The sequence below is a fragment of the Gopherus flavomarginatus genome, chromosome 8, assembly GCF_025201925.1.
Source record: "Gopherus flavomarginatus isolate rGopFla2 chromosome 8, rGopFla2.mat.asm, whole genome shotgun sequence".
NCBI lineage: Eukaryota > Metazoa > Chordata > Testudines > Testudinidae > Gopherus > Gopherus flavomarginatus.
This window is the reverse complement of record NC_066624.1, coordinates 58,092,040-58,114,182: the sequence shown is the minus strand read 5'-3', so window position 1 is coordinate 58,114,182 and position 22,143 is coordinate 58,092,040. Positions and strand designations below refer to the sequence as shown.

The 22,143-nt window shown below is 45.7% G+C and overlaps 1 protein-coding gene across 6 annotated transcripts in view; it reads right to left on the bottom strand.

Moving 5' to 3' along the window:
• FARP2 (FERM, ARH/RhoGEF and pleckstrin domain protein 2) overlaps nt 1–22,143 on the bottom strand; it is a 204,823-nt gene that overhangs the window by 178,136 nt on the left and 4,544 nt on the right. For 5 of the 6 annotated variants that reach the window (XR_007775960.1, XM_050965343.1, XM_050965341.1 and 2 more), the window contains one exon: nt 16,424–16,645. Coding sequence is in view for 5 of the 6 variants with exons in the window: in XM_050965343.1 (XP_050821300.1) it covers nt 16,424–16,621 (198 nt within the window). In the remaining variant the exon portion in view is untranslated. Of the gene's footprint in view, nt 1–16,423; nt 16,646–19,383; nt 19,528–22,143 lie in introns of those variants that run through there. The other variant, XM_050965342.1, reaches the window with a different exon arrangement.

Here is a 22,143-nt window from a genome sequence, read left to right as displayed (position 1 = left end):
GAATATCCACCAGTTTGGTACCAAGTGTTTTGTAGTCTTGCCCCTCATTCCAGGACATCATTTTTCTGGCTTGTACTACTAGCAACCTCTTCCAATCTTGCACAACTGTGCCTGAATGCAACACACAACCGCAACAGCTAGAGGGTATGGCTTCTGAAACCCAAACTAATCCTCAATTTGGTGAAAATTTGCCAATACGAATGATGCTACCAGCTGAAGAAGCAAGAGGATCCAGTGGAATTTCATTTCCTCAACTAAAATATATAAGTATTACATATAAAATTGCAGGGAGTATTTCTTCAGGAATGACAGACTTTTACTTGATATGCAACAAGGCCTTCCAAATCCACAGAAAAATCTGAAAACTACTGAATACAACACAATTTTGCCTGCTTATACACCTGAACACTGACTGGATTGTATTTATAATCTGTAAGGAATTAAATCTGTTCAAATTTTATTTAAAGTAAATTAGATCATCTCCTTTGAGAGGAACTGAAATGAACTCAGATAAAAGCAGCAAAGAGTCCTGTGGCATCTTATAAACTAACACCTATAAGGTGCCACAGGACTTTTTGCTGCTTTTACAGATCCAGACTAACCCGGCTACCCCTCTGATACTAAACTCAGATAAGATACTTTGTGAGAACCACTTGAGTTTACCATTATTGTCCCTTTGGCAAACTCAAAACCAGAAAGTACAGAAATAAGGAATGAAGTCATATATACCCTCAAGTCCTTTAGCAAGTCAGTTCTACTAAGTCACCAAGTCAAACACAGACAACCTTAACTCCGCCTTGTGCAGAATGCCAGAACAGCTAGGGTCCGCTCTATAATAAAGATATGCTTAAGAACTCAGAATGAGTCATTCCTAGAAATTGTGGCCTGCTTTCTGTCTTAAGCTCCAAAAATCTCACAAGCTCCTGTGTATGTAACTTCCAGTGACTGACTGAAAATGAGCAACCCGTATTCTCAGCTGTATAGGTCTCACAAATCTTCTATTCTCTCTTCTCTCCTTAAAGAGCCGTAAGAAGTGAAGTCCAGACAGAAGTACAAATAACTAGTTCACTTACATATGCAAAAAGAGAGATCTTAAGTTTGATATCAATTACTGATCGACATGCAAAACACCCACTGAGAAAGTTTGCTCTGATGAATTCTATCTTCCCCACTATCTCCCTCAATACACACACACATATACACACCCTCCACTGTTAGGGAGTTTAAAGACAAGCTCATGGGCATGTCCACTCATTATGAGTTTTCATCCATTACGTGCAGTGTTCCTATTTAGCCCTCCATAACAGAGCTCTTGGCCCTAGATAATTCAAGTAGCATGAAAAGGTTTTGAATCAACAAGCCATGAGTCAGATAAAAAGGCTTTTTATCTGAAGCAGTTAGCTACAAATTCAACATTCCAGTCTCAGACTCAGTAATTTCTAGAGCCCAATGAAATTCTTTTTATTTTAAATTTTGGGGGAATTTTGTTGTATCCATCCCTCTCCAGGGGTCAGGTCCTGCCCCCAGAGGATGAGAGGCCCTGGAGAGCAAGCCCACCCCGCACTCATCCTGCAGCAGCAGCTCCTGTCCTGCAGGACTGGCCCCAACCCCCTGCATAGCATTGCAACTTGGCCTGCAGGGTTGCAGTGCCAGCCACTCACTCACATCTGGCTCAGATCATCATGAGAGGGCCAAACCTGAACAGCACTGCAAGTGTTGGGTCTAAAGTTTTGGTGAACTTTGGGGAGCCAAAAAACACCCAGACTGGCTGTCTCTGCATAATCATTCCTGAACCCTTTTGAACAAAACACTGACCTGCAAACTACTCATGACACCCCATTTCTCAAGTAGCCATTAGCCTTTATCTCTATGCATTTACTTGTTAACTTGCTTTTCCTGTAAAACCTTGATTGATTATGCATGACCATTATCTTTTGTTAATCACTTTGTTTACTTCTGTGTATAAATATTAATGCTCACCCCTAATAAAGGGGCCACACTTAATCTAAAGCTTTTAGAGCTAAGGATAGTGTGAGCCCGTTGATCAACGCATTGGTGTCTGGTCTCTGACAGAATTGTGTGCCCCATACCAACTCCGCACGAACTCGGGTGCTGGAGAGGTGAGTGAGGACTTGCTTTATTTACCTAACAATTTGGGGGCTCGTCCGGGATTCCTTCTGGTGCGGTACCTCTGTCCAGTGGTCAGACCACTCATATATGAATTGGCAAGGCGCCACAGGAGATTTCTCCCAGCCAATTCAATATTGAGGGGTCATGTATTGGACAGCAGGGTAAACGCCAGTTGGAGGGCTCCTGTCAGACACCATGGGTCAAGGGACTAGCGTGCCTCTTGAGAGTCCGTTGGGGATTGTAAATAAGTTATGGAACGAAGGGAAACTCCCAGTACAGACAGGAATGTCTAGGAAGAAGTTGTACACACTATGTGTAAGGAATTGGACTGGGTATACCGCGGTATTGGCCGACCCGGAGATGAGGTGGCCTTCGTATGGCTCTTTCGAACAGGCTGCCTTAAGAGGAGTAAAGAGCCAGATCGAAAAAGACCATCCGGGACAGTTATGTTACTGGTTTTGTTGGGACACAGCAGCAGAGCTGTGGAAATCTTTAAAAATTATGGCAGTCAGGTACTCTCCCGAGAGTGAACCCCCTCCAGGTTATTTCGATGAAGGGTGTAGACCACGGCGTGTTTTGACTCGTCAGCTGGTCCCCTCTGCACCTGCCCCTATTCCTCCGCAGGGGGACTCTCTCCATGTAGCAGAGGGGAATCTGCAGGATCCCAGATTGGAATTTCTGCAGAAGGATGAGGAGGAAATGAAGGGGCAAACCTCAGGAGGAGTAGTTACTAGGCTAATGTCCAAGCAGATACAGCAGGGTGCATGCCCCCCCCTGAGGATAGCCCAGAGAATGTCCCCGTCAAATCTCTTGCAAGTAATAAAAGTATAGTTAGAGAGATGCCTTTACAGGTGCACGATCAACCTTATATGGGCAATGATGGACGGTTACAACATGCTAATATTGTGGAATATAAAGGATGGCTAGAATGGGATTTGAAAGAGTGGGGACGGTTGTCAGGGTCTTTTGGGAAAAATCCCCGAAAGATCATAGAACTTCTAGAAAGATTGTTTTTAAGTTATAATCCTACTTATACGGATGTGGATCAGTTGTTAAGTAAAGTTTTGACCGGAGAGGAACGTAGTAGATTATGGATGGCAGAAAGGACATGGGGAGATAGCAATGCAGTTAATCTTACTTGGATGGATAGGCGGGATCTGGCCGCTGGCTGGAATCCCCTAGACTGGACTCAGCCAAGGCTGACTCAGCTGCGAACAGATCGAGAGCGATTGTTAGAGAGACTCAAGGAAATGGCTCGCCGCTCACCTAATCAGGCTAAGTTCATGCAGATTCGGCAGGAATCTGATGAGCCGCCCAGAAAGTTCTGGTCGAGGCTATTGGAGGGGGCCCGAATGTTCACTCAGATGGATCCTAAGAGAAAAGCAGACCATCCTACTCTTATTTCGTTTTTTTGTAAATTAGTCGGTGCCCCCTGTAAGGGATTACTTCTTAAAGTTTCGCCCTGGTTGGGGAGGTGAGTCAGTCACTTCAGTGTTGGACGTAGCTGATTTTGCCTGGGAGAAAGAAAGGGAAAGTAGTAAAAAGAAAGAGAAAAAGGAAAAATATAAGCTGATGGCTTTAGCTTTTCACGGCGGTGTTCGAGGCAAAGGCCGTGGCCGTGGCAGGGGATTCCAGGGTGCTCGGGGAAGAGGGTCCTGGCGACCCCAGCCATCAGGAAATTGTTTTCAGTGCGGACAGCCCGGTCACTTTAAACGTGAATGCCCCTGGGGACGCCCAGAGGGTCTGGCTGCATCCGCAGATGCTTACACAAGTGAGGAATACACCCCTGCACCACCAGCTCAGCCCATTCCCCAGGCCTGAATCAACTACGGGAAACAGCAGCAGCCGCAGCAAACTCAGCCTCCTCAATGACGGTACCCCGGGGGCGAAGGCAAACAATGTAATGGTCTTATTTCCTTAATGTCTTTAGCTGGCTCCTTTCTCACTTTCTCCCCTCCCAGCAAAGAGCCTCGTTTAACCCTTTCAGTCCAGGGACTGCCTGTCTCTTTCCTCATTGATACTGGGGTTACTTTCTCTCTTTTAAATCATGCCCCCTCTCCCTGGCTATCCTCTGAGGTTAAAACTGCGACTGGGGTGGAGGGCAACCCACAGTCTCTGGGACTCACTTTGCCTTTGAATGTTATTTATGCTGATAAATGTTTTCCTCACCGTTTTCTTTTTTCCCCAGCTTGTCCGATCCCTTTGATGGGCCGGGATTTACTCTGTAAGCTTGAGGCTACTTTAACCTGCACTCCTGAAGGGGTAGGATTATTGATGACAGTGTTAGGAGATTCGGCCCCTACTCAGGGTAATTGGGAAACACCCCCCTCTCTCTCCCCTGACCTCACTGACTTGCCTCCAACCCTCTGGGGAATTTCTGACACTGATGTTGGCCTGCTCCTTTCGGCAGAGCCCGTAAGGATTCAGGTGAAGCCTTCCTTAACCCCCCCGTCAGTCCCTCAATACCCCCTGTCGCTGGAAGCCCGGGAGGGCATCCGCCCCATTATCGAGGGATTCATTGCACAAAAGCTAGTCCGCCCTCAGCGCACTCCCTGTAACACCCCTATACTGCCTGTCAAAAAGCCTCCTAAAAAGGACGGAGACCCTGTTCGTTGGCGCTTTGTACAGGATCTACGAGTTGTTAATCAGTATGTGGTCCCTCTTCATGCAGTAGTTCCTGACCCAGCTACTATCATCAGCCAAATCCCCTGGGATGCTGAGTGGTTCACTGTTATTGACTTAAAATCAGCTTTTTTCAGCATTCCTGTGCACCCAGACTCTCAGTATCTCTTTGGTTTCACCTGGGAGGGACAAAGTTATGTCTGGCAACGACTCCCTCAAGGCTACAGAGACAGCCCCACGATTTTCAGCCAGTGCCTCCGCCACGACTTGGAAGGTTTCACCAGTCCGCAGGGATCCACATTGGTCCTATACGTAGATGACATCCTATTAGGTAATCGCGAAAAAGCGGCCCTCCGCATTGATGGTAAGGCACTTTTATTATACCTACACACCAGAGGCCACAAGGTAGACCCTAAAAAGATTCAGTGGGTCTCACAGAAGGTCCGATATCTGGGCTTCCTGTTAACCCCAGAGGGAAGACAGATGGACCCAGCCCGCATAAAAACTATTCAAAACTGCCCTCTACCGAACACCAAGAAACAACTTCGAGGTTTCTTAGGATTAATTGGCTTCTGTCGCCCCTGGTTGCCGTCCTGCGAGGAATTAAGCAAACCGCTCCACCGACTCACTGCTAACCTTGCTCCTGACCCTTTGCAGTGGTCCCCGGACACTATTCAAGCCTTTCAGTTACTCAAGGACAGTGTGGCCTCCTCCATGTCTCTCCGCCCCCCCAATTACAGCAAACCCTTTCACCTTTTTGTCCACGAGAGGGGCGGAATTGCTAGTGGTGTCCTTACCCAGCTGAGCGGGCCCCACCATTTCCCGCTTGCTTTTTACTCTCAGCAAATCGACCCTGTCGCTCAGGGAACCCCATCCTGCACCCGGACTCTGGCAGCAGCAGCCCTGCTGATCACAAAGGCAAAGAGCCTAACCCTGGGTCATTTTACCACGGTTTGGACCTCTCATGCCTTGTCAGCCCTTCTGCGTAGGGGCACAACCCAAGTCTTTTCGGCCCATCGTCAGCAACAGCTAGAGGCCGAACTCTTAGAAAACACTAACCTAATTTTTAAAAGGTGTGGACCCCTTAATCCAGCTACCTTGCTTCCTGACCTGCCAGTCCTCCAGGATCAGCACGACTGTGTGGAAGTAGTTTCCAGCATCTTACAGATAAGAAACAACCTGTTTGACGTGCCACTGGACAATCCCGATTGCATCCTCTTCTCGGACGGAAGCTCCTTCTATGTTGATGGCAAGCGTTTCACAAGTTATGCTGTCACCTCTGAATGGGACATTCAAGAGGCCGCCTCACTGCCAGGCAACTGGGGAGCCCAAGCCGCTGAACTCTATGCCCTGGCCCGAGCTTGCCAGTTGGCCGCTGGTAAGACCGTTACCATTTTTACTGATAGCAAATATGCTTTTGGAGTTGTGCATTGTCATATCCACCTCTGGAAGTTTCGAGGTTTCCAGACAGCTGCCGGTAAACCCATTCAGCACCTCCCCCTCATCCACAAGCTTTTGGACGCCCTCCAAAAACCCTCTGTCCTGGCTGTAGTTCACTGCCGGGCCCATACTAAAGATAGTAGCCCCGTTACCCGTGGGAATGCCCTGGCTGACGCCTCCGCCAAGAAGGCTGCCACCTTACCTTTAGCCATGCCCACATTGGCTATTGCAGCCTCCTCCTTTACTCCACCGCACCCCGTACCAGTACCCGCTGCTGAACTACAATCGTGGGAGAGCCTCGGGGCCACTCTGGTCAAAGGGACCTGGCTTATGCCAGATGGCCGAGCCTGCCTCCCTCGCTCCACATACCCCGTGGCAGTTCGCTGGCACCATGATAAAGGGGGTCACTACGGCACGCACGCCCTCGTGGACACCATCGCTCGCTTTTGGTATGCTCCAGGCATTCAACCCTATTGCCTATCAATAGTAAAAGCATGCAGCACATGTCAGCGTAATGGACCTGCTCCGCCTCTTCACAAAATTAAGGGTGAAAGACCTCCGCCTGCTGCTCCATTTCAACATCTTCAAATTGACTTTGCAGATATGCCAAAGGCTTTTGGGAAAAAGCACCTCCTTGTTTTGGTTTGCCCTCTGACTTCCTGGGTCAAAGCTTTTCCTACTGCTAATTGTACTGCTGCCACAGTGGCGAAGATTCTCCTTAGAGACATTGTACCCCGTTTTGGCATCCCTCTTGTGCTCGACTCAGATCGCGGACCTCACTTTACTGGTCATGTCCTTGGCCGTTTAGAACAAGGACTGGGCATTTCACACTCCTTTCATACACCCTACCACCCCCAGTCTAGCGGAAAAGTTGAGCGTATGAATAGGGAACTTAAGTTTACATTGGCTAAATACTGTCAGGAAACAGGATTAAAATGGCCTCAGGTACTTCCTTTGGTCCTGTTTCACCTTCGTACTCGCCCAACCCGCGCATTGGGATTATCCCCCTTTGAACTGCTCTATGGACACCCCCCTTTCAAAGGCGGGGCGCTACCACGTGCTGATGTTTCACTATTGGGAGGGGATCATATGACCGCGTGTCAGTTTCTCTCCCTACAGGCTCGCCTCCGTACCCTTTGGAAAGCCTCGCAGTTTTCCCAGACCGTGCCGCTGGAGGAACAGATCCACCCGTTCCAACCAGGGGACTTCGTCTGGGCCAAAAAGTTCGTTCGTGACGACACCCTCCAGCCAAGGTTTACTGGACCCCACCAGGTTCTTTTGACAACCCAGACTGCAGTGTTCCTGGAAGGACGCAAATCTTGAATCCACCACTCCCACGTCAAGCCAGCCGTAGTGGACCACAGTGACGGACCATCAGCTCTTGTCACCACTGAGGACACTGCCTTCGACCAGTGGACCAGCTTACCTCTCTCAGACATTAGACTTAAATTGACTCAAAAAAAGTGAGAAGACCCTTTATTCTAACAACTGTATGGTTTTTTTTATGCTTTTTTAGTTTATTTTTTGCTTATAAAGATAATGCTTTTATTAAATATTCCCACGAGGTTAAAACTCGTATTTTAGGAAATAGAAGTAATTGCTGGGTATGTACTCAATTTCCAGTAAATGCAGCACAGGAACTCCCCTTCACACCCATTCCCCTAACCACTGCTAATATGACTTGGATGCCACCGACTAGAATAAAAGATCCAGTCCAACCCAATCTTACATGGGACAAAACAGGAGTGCCAATTAACAAATATCTCAGGGTAACCAATCAAACAGGATCACTGTGTTTTGTTAAAGGAAAAGGGTCAACTTTTGTGGGAACAAGTAAATGCAACATATATTTTAATGGCACCGCCTTTAGTAAAAATCTTGGCTTCAAGCCTTGCGCATCCCACTTATCCCATATGTGGATCCCTCACCCCGATCCAACCTTTTCAACTTTTTCATAGAGGGGCAGGTTTTCAGAGTTAGTTTTTAAAAAGCCCTGCTCAGATCTCAAGGGTGTCCAACTAATTGTTAAAGGATACACAGTTGCCTTCTACAACTGCTCAAGCAGTACTACACTGCCCTTTGAGAACAACACTACCAAATTGTGCCTCTGCAGTTCACACAACGACCCCTCTGCGTTACCAGGGGAACAGTGGTACAACGGGTGGTGGGTTACCTCCTACTTTGAGAAATGGAATACCCAAAACGCATTATATGGAACATACTGGGTGTGCGGGTCCAAAGCTTATTATTTTCTCTCCCCTGATTGGGCAGGGTCATGTTATTTGGCATGGCTAGCACCGCCTTCTCGCATCTCCCTCACTCCCCCTCATTTTCCCCACGTTCGTAACATCCGTGAAACTGACAGAGATATTAATCTCCGTGATGGTTTGTCCTGGCAGCGGTGGGCTGGTCACACTAGCTTGAAGGGTGCTATCATCCGTCTACAGAGACTATTAGAATCTTTGACCAATGAAACTGCAACCCTATTTGAAAATCAGGCCGGGGAAGTGTCCCAGCTGCGCCAGTTAGCTTTGCAAAACAGAATGGCTTTAGACATAATGTTAGCAGCCCAGGGAGGAACTTGCGCCCTCATAAATGAAGAATGCTGTGTTTTTGTAAATGACACCTACTCTGACACTTTTCAACGTACCAAACACCTAAGGGAAATGGCTAAAAACTACTCCTCTGGCCAGCCACCTTATGATTGGTGGGGAGCCTTATGGAATTGGCTGCCCGGATTTGGGTGGGTTAAAAAACTCTTGGTGGGTGTTGTTGGGGCCATAGTAGTCCTTATAATACTGTGTTGCTGTATTCAGTGTGTCCCCTCCCTCATAAACTCATGTAAGTCAGTTTATTCTTTTCCCACTTCAGCTAAAAGCCTTACTCTCTTCGAATTGGCCCAGGCTGAAATTGCCAAGCGGCCCTTAAGATCTTAAAATAGGGTGTAGCTTTTTGATTAATAGTTATCCCAAAGCTACAAATGGAGGAATGTTGGGTCTAAAGTTTTGGTGAACTTTGGGGAGCCAAAAAACACCCAGACTGGCTGTCTCTGCATAATCCTTCCTGAACCCTTTTGAACAAAACACTGACCTGCAAACTACTCATGACACCCCATTTCTCAAGTAGCCATTAGCCTTTATCTCTATGCATTTACTTGTTAACTTGCTTTTCCTGTAAAACCTTGATTGATTATGCATGACCATTATCTTTTGTTAATCACTTTGTTTACTTCTGTGTATAAATATTAATGCTCACCCCTAATAAAGGGGCCACACTTAATCTAAAGCTTTTAGAGCTAAGGATAGTGTGAGCCCGTTGATCAACGCATTGGTGTCTGGTCTCTGACAGAATTGTGTGCCCCATACCAACTCCGCACGAACTCGGGTGCTGGAGAGGTGAGTGAGGACTTGCTTTATTTACCTAACACAAGCTTGCACACCAAATCACAAATGCCCAGAGCCAGGCCCAGCCCCATGGTACAGGAGTCACAGACATCGTTTTAATAGCAGTACTTCACTTCATTTTGTGTTGTTTTGCATTTGTGAAAAACACAAACCGTTAGAACTAAACAGCTGGAAATTACTATGAAAACTCCTCACAAGCACAAAGAGGGAGTAGACAAGAGTCACATGCTATTAGCATCTGATCCTAGAGCAGTTGCTCAGAGGCCTGATCTTCCCTTGTTCTCAGGACTGCTTTACAAAAGCAGCCACTCGGCTTGTTATTCCCTGACCCTTGTCTTCTTTAGCTGGCTGGTGCTAATGTCATTCCTTATTCATAGCCCTTCACCACCCTGAGAAGCTAGAGAATTTCAAATAGTTCTTCACAATCAGCAGTATGTGGCTGTTATCCTCTCCAGACATCTGACAAATTAACTTTTAAAGGGAAGAAGGAAAGGGAGGCTTTGTATTCAACTAATACAGCAGTTCAATAGGATGTCTGCTGTGCTGTGACACTACTCAAACAGTCTACTCTACTTTTATTTATTATTTTTATTACCGTACTGCCTAGAAGCCCCACTCACAGACCAGGATTCCATTGTGCTAGGTGCTGTACAAACACTGAACAAAAAGACAGTGCCCACCCCAAGGAGCTTACAATCTAAGTGTAAGACAAGAGATAAGAGATGGATACAGGCAGATAGTGAGAAAATATTAACAAGCAAGATAGGCAGTGGTCTCAACACACTAGCAGCCTAAAAATTGTCAAGTTTTTGGTAGGCATCACAGCAGAGAAAAGTTTTGAGGAGGATAATGAGTTAGGTCCCCTCTACACTGGCAAGTTTCTGCGCAGTAAAGCAACTTCCTGCATTGTAACTCCCGAGATGTACACACTGCCAAGCCACTTAGTATGCAGAAACTGTGCAATTGTAGAGCTCAAATAAACCGACAAGAGGCATAAAGCTTTCTGCACCGGGTCTACAGCGTTGCATGCCAGTGTAGACACTATGGCAATTACAGCACCCCAGTTGGATTCTGGGAGGTGTCCCACAATGCCTGTTCTCACCTCTCTGGTCATCAGTTTGCATTTTACTGCCCTGTCCTCAGGTGACCAACCATCATCCCCACCCCATACAATCATTAGCAAATTTGAAAGTCCCTTTCCTGTTTGCTCAGTGATGCGTGCAGTGGTCTCAGCGCATCTTTGCAGGTGGCATGCCTGCTCCACACACCAGCCGATTCCCTACTTGGATCAATGCAGAGCTGCTGGACCTCATCAACATTTGGGAAGAGGCGGCTGTGCAGTCCCAGCTGCGCTCCAGCCATAGGAATTATGATATCTATGGACAGATTTCACGATGCATGATAGAAAGTGGCCATGACTGGGACACATTTCAGTGTTGGATAAAAGTGAAGGAGATGCGGAACGACTACCACAAGGGGAAGGAGGCCAGTCAAGAGTGGAGCAAGCCAGGAGGAGGAAATCTTGGACAAACAGGAGGCGGCAGCCCCTGGTAAGTGGATCTGATTTTGGGAATTGCTGAAGAGATTTGTTGTGGGCAGGAGGGTTGCAGAAATCAGGCTGGTTTCCCACTGCATTCCTATTCTGAGCAGCAGAACAGCCTGTTGACAGATTCATTCACTTCACAGGAATCTCTCTCAGAAATCTCCAGGAATCTCCGGGCAATCTGCTGCGGCAGGTTCCTCAGCAGAGCTGCTTTATTTCTTACTCCATTAACCGTAACTTTCACACACCACTGTGCCGTCATGGGCGGTGGCAGGAGAGAAGAGAGACCATTGCTGCACACAGGCGAGCCACACAGGGCCCAGGATGGAAGCCACAGGCTTGGAGAAGACCCTCCTTTGAGTCCTTGCTCACCTCCAGCAGCGAGATATCTTCCATAATGATCACATCTTGTGGAAAGCGCAGGGACAGGAATGATTATCAAGCCCCCCTTACTGTGCTCGCTCTCCCCAAGAGCCAGGTGTCCAGTGTACAGCAGGGTCCAGGAAGATTGATTCATCCTGCCTTTGCAGTTACTCACCATTTTGGGGCTCATATGTGCTTGACTGGGGTCAGCCAGTTAGTGACAGGTGTGAGAGTACTGGCTGAGTTTTAAAGCACTGAATCACTGTTGTCTGTGTTGCAAACAATACTGCTTCTGTAAAATGTTGCATTTAAATTTCACAGAGATGACCTTGGGAGGCCAGCCTCCCTTATTGGCAGCAGAACGGCTGCGCAGAATTAGAAAGCAGCTACGAAGAACTAAGGTGGACTTTCTCCATGAGGTTATGATGCACTCCACCGCTGAGAAATGGGAATTGAAGGAGTGGTGGGACAGCGAGAAGAGGGACCAAAAGGAGAATGCGTCACACCAGAAAGAAACCATGGAGCAGCACTTAAACGTTATGGAGCGCCAAGTGGACACACTCCAGGCAATACTAGCTGTTCAAACTATCGCCATATTTGGGGTCGGGAAGGAATTTTCCTCCAGGGCGGATTGGCAGGGGCCCTGGAGGTTTTTCGCCTTCCCCTGCAGCGTGGGGCACAGGTCGCTTGCTGGTGGATTCTCTGCAGCTTGAGGTCTTCAAACCAATTTTGAGGATTTCAATAACTCGGTCCTGGGTTAGGGGTTGTTATAAAAGTGGATGGGTGGGGTTCTGTGGCCTGCCTTGTGCAGGAGGTCAGACTAGATGATCATATTGGTCCCTTCTGACCTATGAGTCTATGAGCTCCGAGCCCACTCTTCCCTGCAGCCACTATCATAAAATTCCTTCCCATTCACCCCCTCACACACACACCGCCAAACACACTTATCAAACTCCTGGCTCCACTCTCTACCCCAGCATTCCACTCCTCCCTCCTCACAGTCCAGCAGTGTGAACTCCCACTACCCACTGCACTCAGCACCCATCCTTCTACAGTTTGGCCCTGCTGAAGTACAGCACCCGCTGGATTGTACTCCAAAGGAGAAGGCTGGATATGATCCCTGGACATACACAACTCTGTAGCCATTCTGGGACCCCTTCTCCTCTTGATACCTTCCCTTCCACCATCTCTGCTGATGAATTTTTTCGTTTTACTCTCTCCTCTAGTTATTGTCTTTTATTAAAGAATTGTGTTTGTTTGAAAGCAATCTTTATTCTATTAAGTGAAAGCAAAAAGAGCACTGCAAAGCAACATACAATTATATTAAGGTCCTTTCTTGCATCATGTGCACCAATCACCTCCTAGAATTACAAGCACTGCAATCTTGAGCATAGCAACAAATATTACTGCCTTTCAGCTTCAAATTGCTGCCTCAAGGCATCCTTGATCCTTATGGCACTGCGCTGTGCCCTGCTAATAGCCCTGGTCTGTGGCCATTCAAACAATCTCCAGGCACTAATCCTCTGAGGTTCAGCCCTGAGTGAAGCTTTCATAGAATCATAGAATATCAGGGTTGGAAGGGACCTCAGGAGGTCATCTAGTCCAACCTCCTGCTTAAATCAAAGCAGGACCAATCTCCAGACAGATTTTTGCCCCAAATCCCTAAGTGGCCCCCTCAAGGACTGAACTCACAACCCTGGGTTTAGCAGGCCAATGCTCAAACCACTGAGCTATCCCTCCCCCCAAAATATTATCTTCTCTTCACAAATATTATGGAGCGTACAGCACGCAGCTATAAGCATAGCAATATTGTCATTGGCCATGTCCAGTTTCCCATATAGGTATCGCCAGCAGGCTTTTAAACAGCCAAATGCACACTCAACAGTTATTCTGAACTTGCTGAGCCTGTTGAACTGCTTCTTGCTGCTGTCAAGTTGCCCCGTGTACAGCTTCATAAGCCACAGCATTAAGGGGTAGGCGGGGTCTCCAAGGATGACAATGGGCATTTCAACTTCTCCTACAGCGATGTTCTGGTCCGGGAAGAAATTCCCTGCTTGCAGCTTCCTAAACAGGCCAGCGTTCTGAAAGATGCGTGTGTTGTGCATCTTTCCAGATCACCCTGCGTTAATGTCCATGAAACATCCACAGTGATCCACAAGTGCCTGGAGAACCACTGAGAAATACCCCTTGCGATTAATATACTCAGTAGCTAGGTGGTCTGGTGCCAGAATTGGAATACACGTGCCATCTATCAACCCGCCACAGTTAGGGAAGCCCATTTGTGCAAAGCCATCCACAACGTCATGCAGGTTGTCCAGAGTCATGGTCTTTTGCAGCAGGATGTGATTAATGGCCCTGCACACTTCCCTCAACACGAGTCCAACGGTCGACTTTTCCACTCTGAACTGGTTAGCAACCGATTGGTAGCAGTCTAGAGTAGCCAACTTCCACAGTGCAATCACCACGCACTTCTCCAATGACAGAGGAGCTCACATTCTAGTGTCCTTGTGCTGCAGGGCTGGGGCGCATTCATCACACTGTCCTATTAATGTGGCTTTCCTCATGCGAAAGTTCTGCAGCCACTGTTGGTCATCCCAGATATGCATCACAATGTGACCCTATGACTAGTGCTTGTTTCCTGAGCCCAAAAGCAGAGTTCCACTGTGGTCAGCATCTCTGTGAAAGCCACAAGCAATCTCATACCATAGCTACTATGTGTGGCGAGATCAACGTCACACTCCTCTTGACTTTTTAGAGTAAGGAGTAACTCCACTGCCACTTGTGACGTGTTGGGCTGAACAAGCAGCATACTGGTCAGCAGTTCGGGATCCATTCCTTCAGCCTGAAAGAGGCAGGGCAAACCACTGAAAGATGGTGCCAAATGCGTACGGAAGCACAGGGTTTGCTGGGATGCTAGACACAGCTCAGATGTGAGGACCTCCAGAATAGGACACCAACTCCTTTCTTCTCTGGGGTGAGAAAATAAGTCTAAGTAGGCACTGTAGATGGTGACCTACAACTCTGGAGCAGTGCTCCTTCCTACCCATCAGAAGTTCTTGAAGCCTGAATGGAGGCAGATAACGGAGGCCTCTTGATCAAAACAGTCCAGGAGCTTAGGATGGAATGTCACCTATCCAGGACGCTCACAGAAAGGGACTGACCACAAGACTGAGGTCTAGCTGTGTCCTCCCTTTCTATGTCCAAGGAGACTTGCATAGTCACTCCAGAAGAAACATTTTAGGCCAGCTTCTCTAGCTTTTTCAGTCTGCTGAGAAAAGGATCGACATATGGTACATTGCTCAGGAATATGTTCCTCTCCTAAACAAAATAGGCACCAAGAGTACCTGTCATTAAGTGCCACTGAAACCTCAAGTGGAAAGATTCTAGCCTTAAACCTAGAACCTGACTAAAGTTTTAAAAAATTGCTGAATGTGCCAATGAACAAGGCGACAAAACTACCCACCTACCCCACACCTAACCCTTACCAACCACCTATCTCAAGGTGCAGCACAGGAGTTGGCACCACCATGTTGCACGACAGACACTTGACAAAATAACTACACTTAGTGACGGACGGACAGACGGGGGGTGTTTATGTCATTCAATTTTTTGAAAAATTACCACAGACATGTTGCTGACCCCTGGTGCAGCAAAGCAGGCAGACACCGCAAGGGTTCTGTCTTGCTGCCACAGGCAGTAAGAAAAAAGTGAGAGATGATTTGGTCCACTCTGCTCTCTATGCCTGGGGTGGGAAGGCAAGAACATCCAGGGCTGCACCAATGCCCTTACAAACACTGTTGGCCAAAAGAAGCAGACTTTGCACACGAGGAACACGTACACCAAGAGTAAAAATATCTGGACAATCACGCAAAGAAAAACTACCAATTTCTACATTTCTAAGTGAGGTCACTCTTCTTGCTTTTTTTTCCTCCAGTAAAACCGGCTGAAGTCTGCACAGCAATTTAAAGCTTTGTACCTTTGCTCTAAAAGAGTCAGGATTTTACTAATTCAGAATAACCTGAAAGTTGAGTGTCTCTTAACTGAAATAGAAAGGCGTTTTCTAACCCTATTATCTGTGAAATATTTTCAGTTTACTTTATGGGTGGGGGAGGGGTGGAAGAGTGGAGGAGAAAAGGAAAAAAGTAAAGAGAAGAAACAGATTATATTCAGTTGTTTCTACAGCAACCCCACAATTTTTAATTTTTAAAGGCTTCCTCAACTATTCAGCTACCATAATACTGACCCAGCATCAAAGACCTAGATGCCAAGGCTAATCTTTCTGGGAACACTGTCAGATCACTGTGGAAAGGACACTCAGAATTGCCAAGCTGTGTGGTTAGACGTCACAAATTCATCTGAGGAAGGTGCAAAAAGTTGGACTTAAGAAAACAGATTTCAGGCTTTCCCCACCTCCAAATCAAGAGAGCACTATGTCTTTAATCAGGAAATGAAAAATAATTATGCAAGATCTCCAAGAGAGACATGGAAGAATAAAACAAAGTAGTCACATCTGGATACCTGAAGCTCTAGCAATGCAAAAAACATTAACATTCGTAATTACTGTATATTCCTGTGTATTAACCAACTCTCATAAGTGTGCCATCTTTGTGATATTTGTTCAGTGAAACATAAGTTATTTTAAATACATAATTCTGATACTAACATTTATGCTCCTTATAAGATCCACACTTGGAGGTCTTAGATGAGCAAATGAGGTCTATTTACAAGTAAGCTGTTTGGGGACCTGCTCTATGATCTGAAGGAGGACCAGAGGCTTCTCTTCCCTTGCTTTGAGTCTTATATGAACGCCCATTCCAGAAGTTTCCTTGAAATTTTGTCATTTTATACACCAGTATATACAGTAAATTCCACATTACCTGAAACTAAACTTATCTGAAATCAGACTGAACCTCTTTCTTACCTCAACATTAAGTACTTCCACAGTGTTGTCCAACAGTTTTATTTTGATCGGTAGATCCCCCTCATGCATTTTGGCAGGTGTCATTGCCATAGAAAGGTTCTGCTCTGGCTCCAGCGTACTCACTCCAGTGTTCTTCTGGACTCCCAAACGAGAACCAGGAGTCTGCAGTATTCTGTACGTTCCTTCTATCTCCCCCATTATTCAGCAACAATATACAAATACCTAAAGGGGAATGCAGAGAATAATGCCTAAGAAAAAATAGGTATTTTTCATTAAACAACATTTCAAAATGAAGATTCTACAAATGGAAAGCATAATTCTACATTAAAAAAAAATTATACATGGAGTCCTCTTGTACTTATTTGTTCAACTATCAAAATAATCAAACTATTTAAAAAAATAAAATTGATCAAAATGAGTTTGAAAAAGCCAACTACTGGGGAAGCAAAAAATAAAAACAAAAACAAAAAAAGCAGTAACGAACCAAACACTCAATCAGAAATATGGACAGGAAACAGGAAAGTATGGGCAGAGATCATGGGAGCAAGTAGTGAGAAGAAACTTGAACAGCGAATGACTAGCACCGAGTCTAAATTATTCCAACCAGTGCTGGGTGGCAAGGAAGCCTCAAGACGTAGGCTTCTGAAACAGACAAACAGTTCCAGATTATTAGGGAGTCAGCATGCCAACCAGATTAAGTATGCAAAAATATCAGTTACTGTTGAAAATGTTGCCATTCAATTAGCACACCCAATATGAAGTGCTCATCACTAATATTTTGCTTGAAAATACAGCAAGAAGGAAAACTACACTTCTAGTGATGACATGAATCAAAAGAAAAAAAAAAACAAACTTTGTTTGTTGTTTGCACTCTGTTTGATCCTGATGATCTGGGCCACTTTGTGCCCACTGCAGTTTGGGGAAAGGAACATGGAAAAGGTGACTTAGCATCACTTTTGGAGATCCTGTGGATTGACAGTCCTGTCACAAAGAAGTAACTTGGACAGTAGTTCTGTGTCTGCTCTAAACTGTACCATCTACAATAGGCCCAAGGGACAGTTTTAGCAACTAGGAATTGTTTAAGCACAAAGGACTAGCCATGCTCCCTTTTCCTCAGTCACATCCCCTGCACTAGAGGTTCCAATGGGTGTGCGGATAGCAGATAGCCAGATACACCAGCTCTACATCACAGCAGGACTCCTCAGCAGGCCACTTGTGCCAACTTTAAGTTTGCTTTACACCACCAGAGCAGCACAAAGAAAAACAGTGGGGCCAAGGATCCAGCCTGTGCCTTTAAATGGCAGCATCATAAATTGGTACTGCAAGATTCCCCAGAACATGTCATTTTACAAGCCACTGTGAAGAATGCTACACTGTCTCTTGCGGTGCTGATTTCCTCAATTTCACATAGAACCTGCACAACCCTCAACTACACAGAAACCGTACTTTTAGCTCTCTCCATTCAGCTACCACATAAGAACATAAATTGAATGTTGGGCTTAATTTCTAATGTATTTGTTCTCTAATAAACATACTTTTTCTTTAAAAAAACCATATCAATTTATTTCTAATGCACTCTTCACTACAGACAGTTTGAAAAAAAATCTACTTGTCTACATAATCTGGGCAAGTGGGAAGCTTGCACAGTAGAATTAAGGGACATACATTCATACCCCCAAAAAAGTTTTCATTAAAAAAACAAGTGGTCAGACCTTATGCAAAGACAGCCTTCAATGCAAACTGGTCAACTGTTGTCTTACTGAGCCTGTAGGCAGGCAGCTCCTGTACCTCTCCTGCTCAAAGGTGTGACAAGCAACAAGATTTAGGAGGGACAGTAGCAAAAAAAAACAAAAAACAAAAAAAACCACACACCCACCCACACCACAGCTGAAATTATTTGCCTACTACTGTTACCTAAAATTACTATCACTAAGATTAGAGAAAAATATGCTTCCCCACAGTTTAGTGGGTGTGTGTGTGTGTATAATTATATATGCACACACACCATTTTGTATTTATTTTCACACTATACACTATTTCCCCTGCTTGTATGTTTATTTCCACATAACAAGAAGAAAGAAAAATCTTTAAAATAACAAAGTGTGGTTTTAAAAACCACAAAAATTGGCAGGAGGATTCAGGATGAAGTGCAACATCTGAAACTTAACTTTTTTTAAGTGACTGGATTTCAAAATGACATGTCCCTTTAAATTTAAATTAAATTAATGCTCTGATGTTTTCACTACTTCCATGCAGAACCTTGCAGGCAACTGTGAAACTATCAAGAATCAAGTCAGTTTCATGCTACTACTTGGGAAAGCAATTATTACAAAAAGCAAAATATTACAGCATCCCTACTATATTAGACACTATACAAACCTAGTATTAGACATGGTCCCTACCCTGAAGAGAAAGTTATTAGCAGCAGTAGCAAGCACTTAAGTTATTCTCAGAGGAAAGAGACGCAAACAAGGGAGATTGAAGAAGAAGAAGAGTAGTGGAGACATCTCATCTTGCAGTAAAGAAGCTCTGGAGAAGGGGCGTAACAGTGGAGACTCCTCCAACAACCTCTAATCTAGCAGGACCCAGAAGGGTCTGAAACAACTAATGACAGAAAAAACTTAATTTTTGCCAGCAGTTAGAAATTCAAATTTACAATATAGCTACGAGCTAAAAGTGCACACGCACATGTGCATAAGTCTAGCCCCAGGCAGGATGTGGGATCAGCACTGTGATAAAAATCCACTTCCCAGCAGCTGGTAGCAGGGGAGCTGGACTTCTCACATGGGTGCTGCTTCTGAACACTGATGGGGAAGTAGTCTCTCTTCTCCTACCCCCAAATTTATCATTTATCCAGATTTGGATGTAAAGCTCTCTAGCTAACATGTACCTGGTACATTTTTCAATACCTAATGATAGTATCTAGGCACAAAATACAAATGTAATACATCTGTCATTACCCATGACTCCTCATTTCAGGTGCTCTGCGACACATCGGTCTCAGGTTCCTCCTGATGCATGGTGATACATTTCCACAGTCAAGCACTGAATATAAATCCTGGACTTCAGAAAAGCAGACTTTGACTCCCTCGGGGAACTGATGGGCAGGATCCCCTGGGAGAACAACATGAGGGGGAAAAGTATCCAGGAGAGCTGGCTGTATTTTAAAGAATTGTATTGAGATTGCAGGGACAAACCATCCCGATACATAGAAAGAATAGTAACTATGGCAGGCGACCAGCTTGGCTTAATAGTGAAATCCTTGCTGATCTTAAACACAAAAAAGCAGCTTACAAGAAGTGGAAGACTGGACAAATGACTAGGGAGGAGTATAAAAATATTGCTCAGGAATGCAGGAGTGAAATCAGGAAGGCCAAATCACACTTGGAGTTACAGTTAGCAAGAGATGTTAGGAGTAACAAGAAGGGTTTCTACAAGTACGTTAGCAACAAGGTGGTGGTCAAGGAAAGTGTGGGCCCCTTACTGAATGGGGGAGGCAACCTAGTGACAGAGGATATGGAAAAAACTAATGTACTCAATGCTTTTTTTGCTTCTTCATAAACAAGGTCAGCTCCCAGACTGTTGCACTGGGCAGCATAGTATGGGGAGGAAGTGACCAGCCCTCTGTGAAGAAGGAAGTGGTTCAGGACTATTTAGAAAAGCTGGACGAGCACAAGCCCACGGGGCCGGGTGCACTGCAACCGAGGATGCTAAAGGAGTTGGCGGATGTGATTGCAGAGCTATTGGCCATTATCTTTGAAAATTCATGGCGATCGGGTAGGTCCTGGATGACTGGAAAAAGGCTAAATGTAGTGCCCATCTTTAAAAAAAGGGAAGGAGGAGGATCGGAGAACGACAGGCCAGTCAGCATCACCTCAGTCTCTACAAAAATCATGGAGCAGGTCCTCAAGGCATCAATTCTGAAGCACTTAGAGGAGAGGAAAGTGATCAGGAACAGTCAGTATGGATTCACCAAGGGCAAGTCATGCTTGACAAACCTAATTGCCTTCTACAACGAGATAACTGGCTCCGTGGATGAGGGGAAAGCAGTGGACGTGTTATTTCTTGACTTTAGCAAAGCTTTTGATACGGTCTCCAACAGTATTCTTGCCGGCAAGTTAAAGTATGGGTTGGATGAATGGACTATAAGGTGGGTAGAAAGCTGGCTAGATCATCGGGCTCAACGGCTCCATATCTAGTTGGCAGCCAGTATCAAGTGGAGTGCCGCAAGGGTCAGTTTTGCTCAGTATCTTCATTAATGATCTGGAGGATGGCATGGATTGCACCCTCACCAAATTTGCAGATGACACTAAACTGGGAGGATAGATATGCTGGAGGGTAGGGATGGGATACAGAGGGACCTAGACAAATTAGAGGATTGGGCCAAAAGCAATCTGATGAGGTTCAACAAGGACAAGTGCAGAGTCCGCACTTAGGATGGAAGAATCTCATGCACTGCTACACACTAGGGACCGAGTGGCTAAGCAGCAGTTATGCAGAAAAGGAACTAGGGGTTACAGTGGACAAGATGCTGGATAGGAGTCAACAGCCTGTTGACTGTTGCCAAGAAGGCTAACAGCATTTTGGCCTGCATAAGTAGGGGCATTGCCAACAGATCAAGGGACACCATTATTCCCCTCTATTCAGCATTGGTGAGGACTCATTTGGAGCACTGTGTCCAGTTTTGGGCACCGCACTACAAGAAGGATGTGGAAAAATTGGAAAGAGTCCAGCGGAGGGCAACAAAAATGATTAGGGAGCTGGAGATCATGACTTATAAGGAGAGGCTGAGGGAACTGGGATTATATAGCCTACAGAAGAGAAGGGGCAAGGGATTTGATAGCTGCTTTCAATTACCTGAAAAGGGATGGATCTAGACTGTTTTCAGTGGTACTAGATGACAAAACAAGGAGTAATGGTCTCAGGTTACAGTAGGGGAGGTTTAGGTTGGATATTACAGGAAACTTTTTCACTAGAAGGGTTGTGAAACACTGGAATGGGTTACCTAGGGATGTGGTGGAATCTTCTTCCTTAGAGGTTTTTAAGGTCAGGCTTGACAAAGCTCTGGCTGGGATGATTTAGCTGGGGACTGGTCCTGCTTTGAGCAGGGGGGTTGGACTAGATGACCTCCTGAGGTCCCTTCCAACCCTGATATTCTATGATTCTATGACCTTCCAAATGCCCAGCCCAGGCTTTAAAGAACTCATCCCTAGGTAAGCTCTCAGTCAGTTATAGGGCCCCTTCTTAGCACAAAAGTCTTTGGAGTCACTGATGGAGATATGGTAAGCAAGACACCTAGGCTTTAGTCCATAAAGGACTTTATACATTAGAACTAAGACCCTGAATTGGAGTCACAATCTAACATAGCTGTCCGTGAGGCATGCAAAGTGCCAGTATGACATAATCTGAGTTTCCCTAAAAAGTACCCCCTAGTCTAGAAATGGGCCACAGCTTGTCTTGGCCCCTATTCAGGCAGCATCCCCGACTAGTTATTATCAAGTAATTCACACTTAACTTTGGCCCTCATAACAATTTCAGTAAGACCTAAAGATTGCAAGCCATTTTAAGGATCAGAGGGCAGGTACCTCGATAGACGAGTGAAGTTACTACACTGAAGTTGCTACCTCAAAGAGTCCCCCTCTCCCTCCCTAACCCATTCAACTCAAAGTTTACTAGGATAAACCATATGCTTACTTGTATCAGGTAATGACAACCCATTG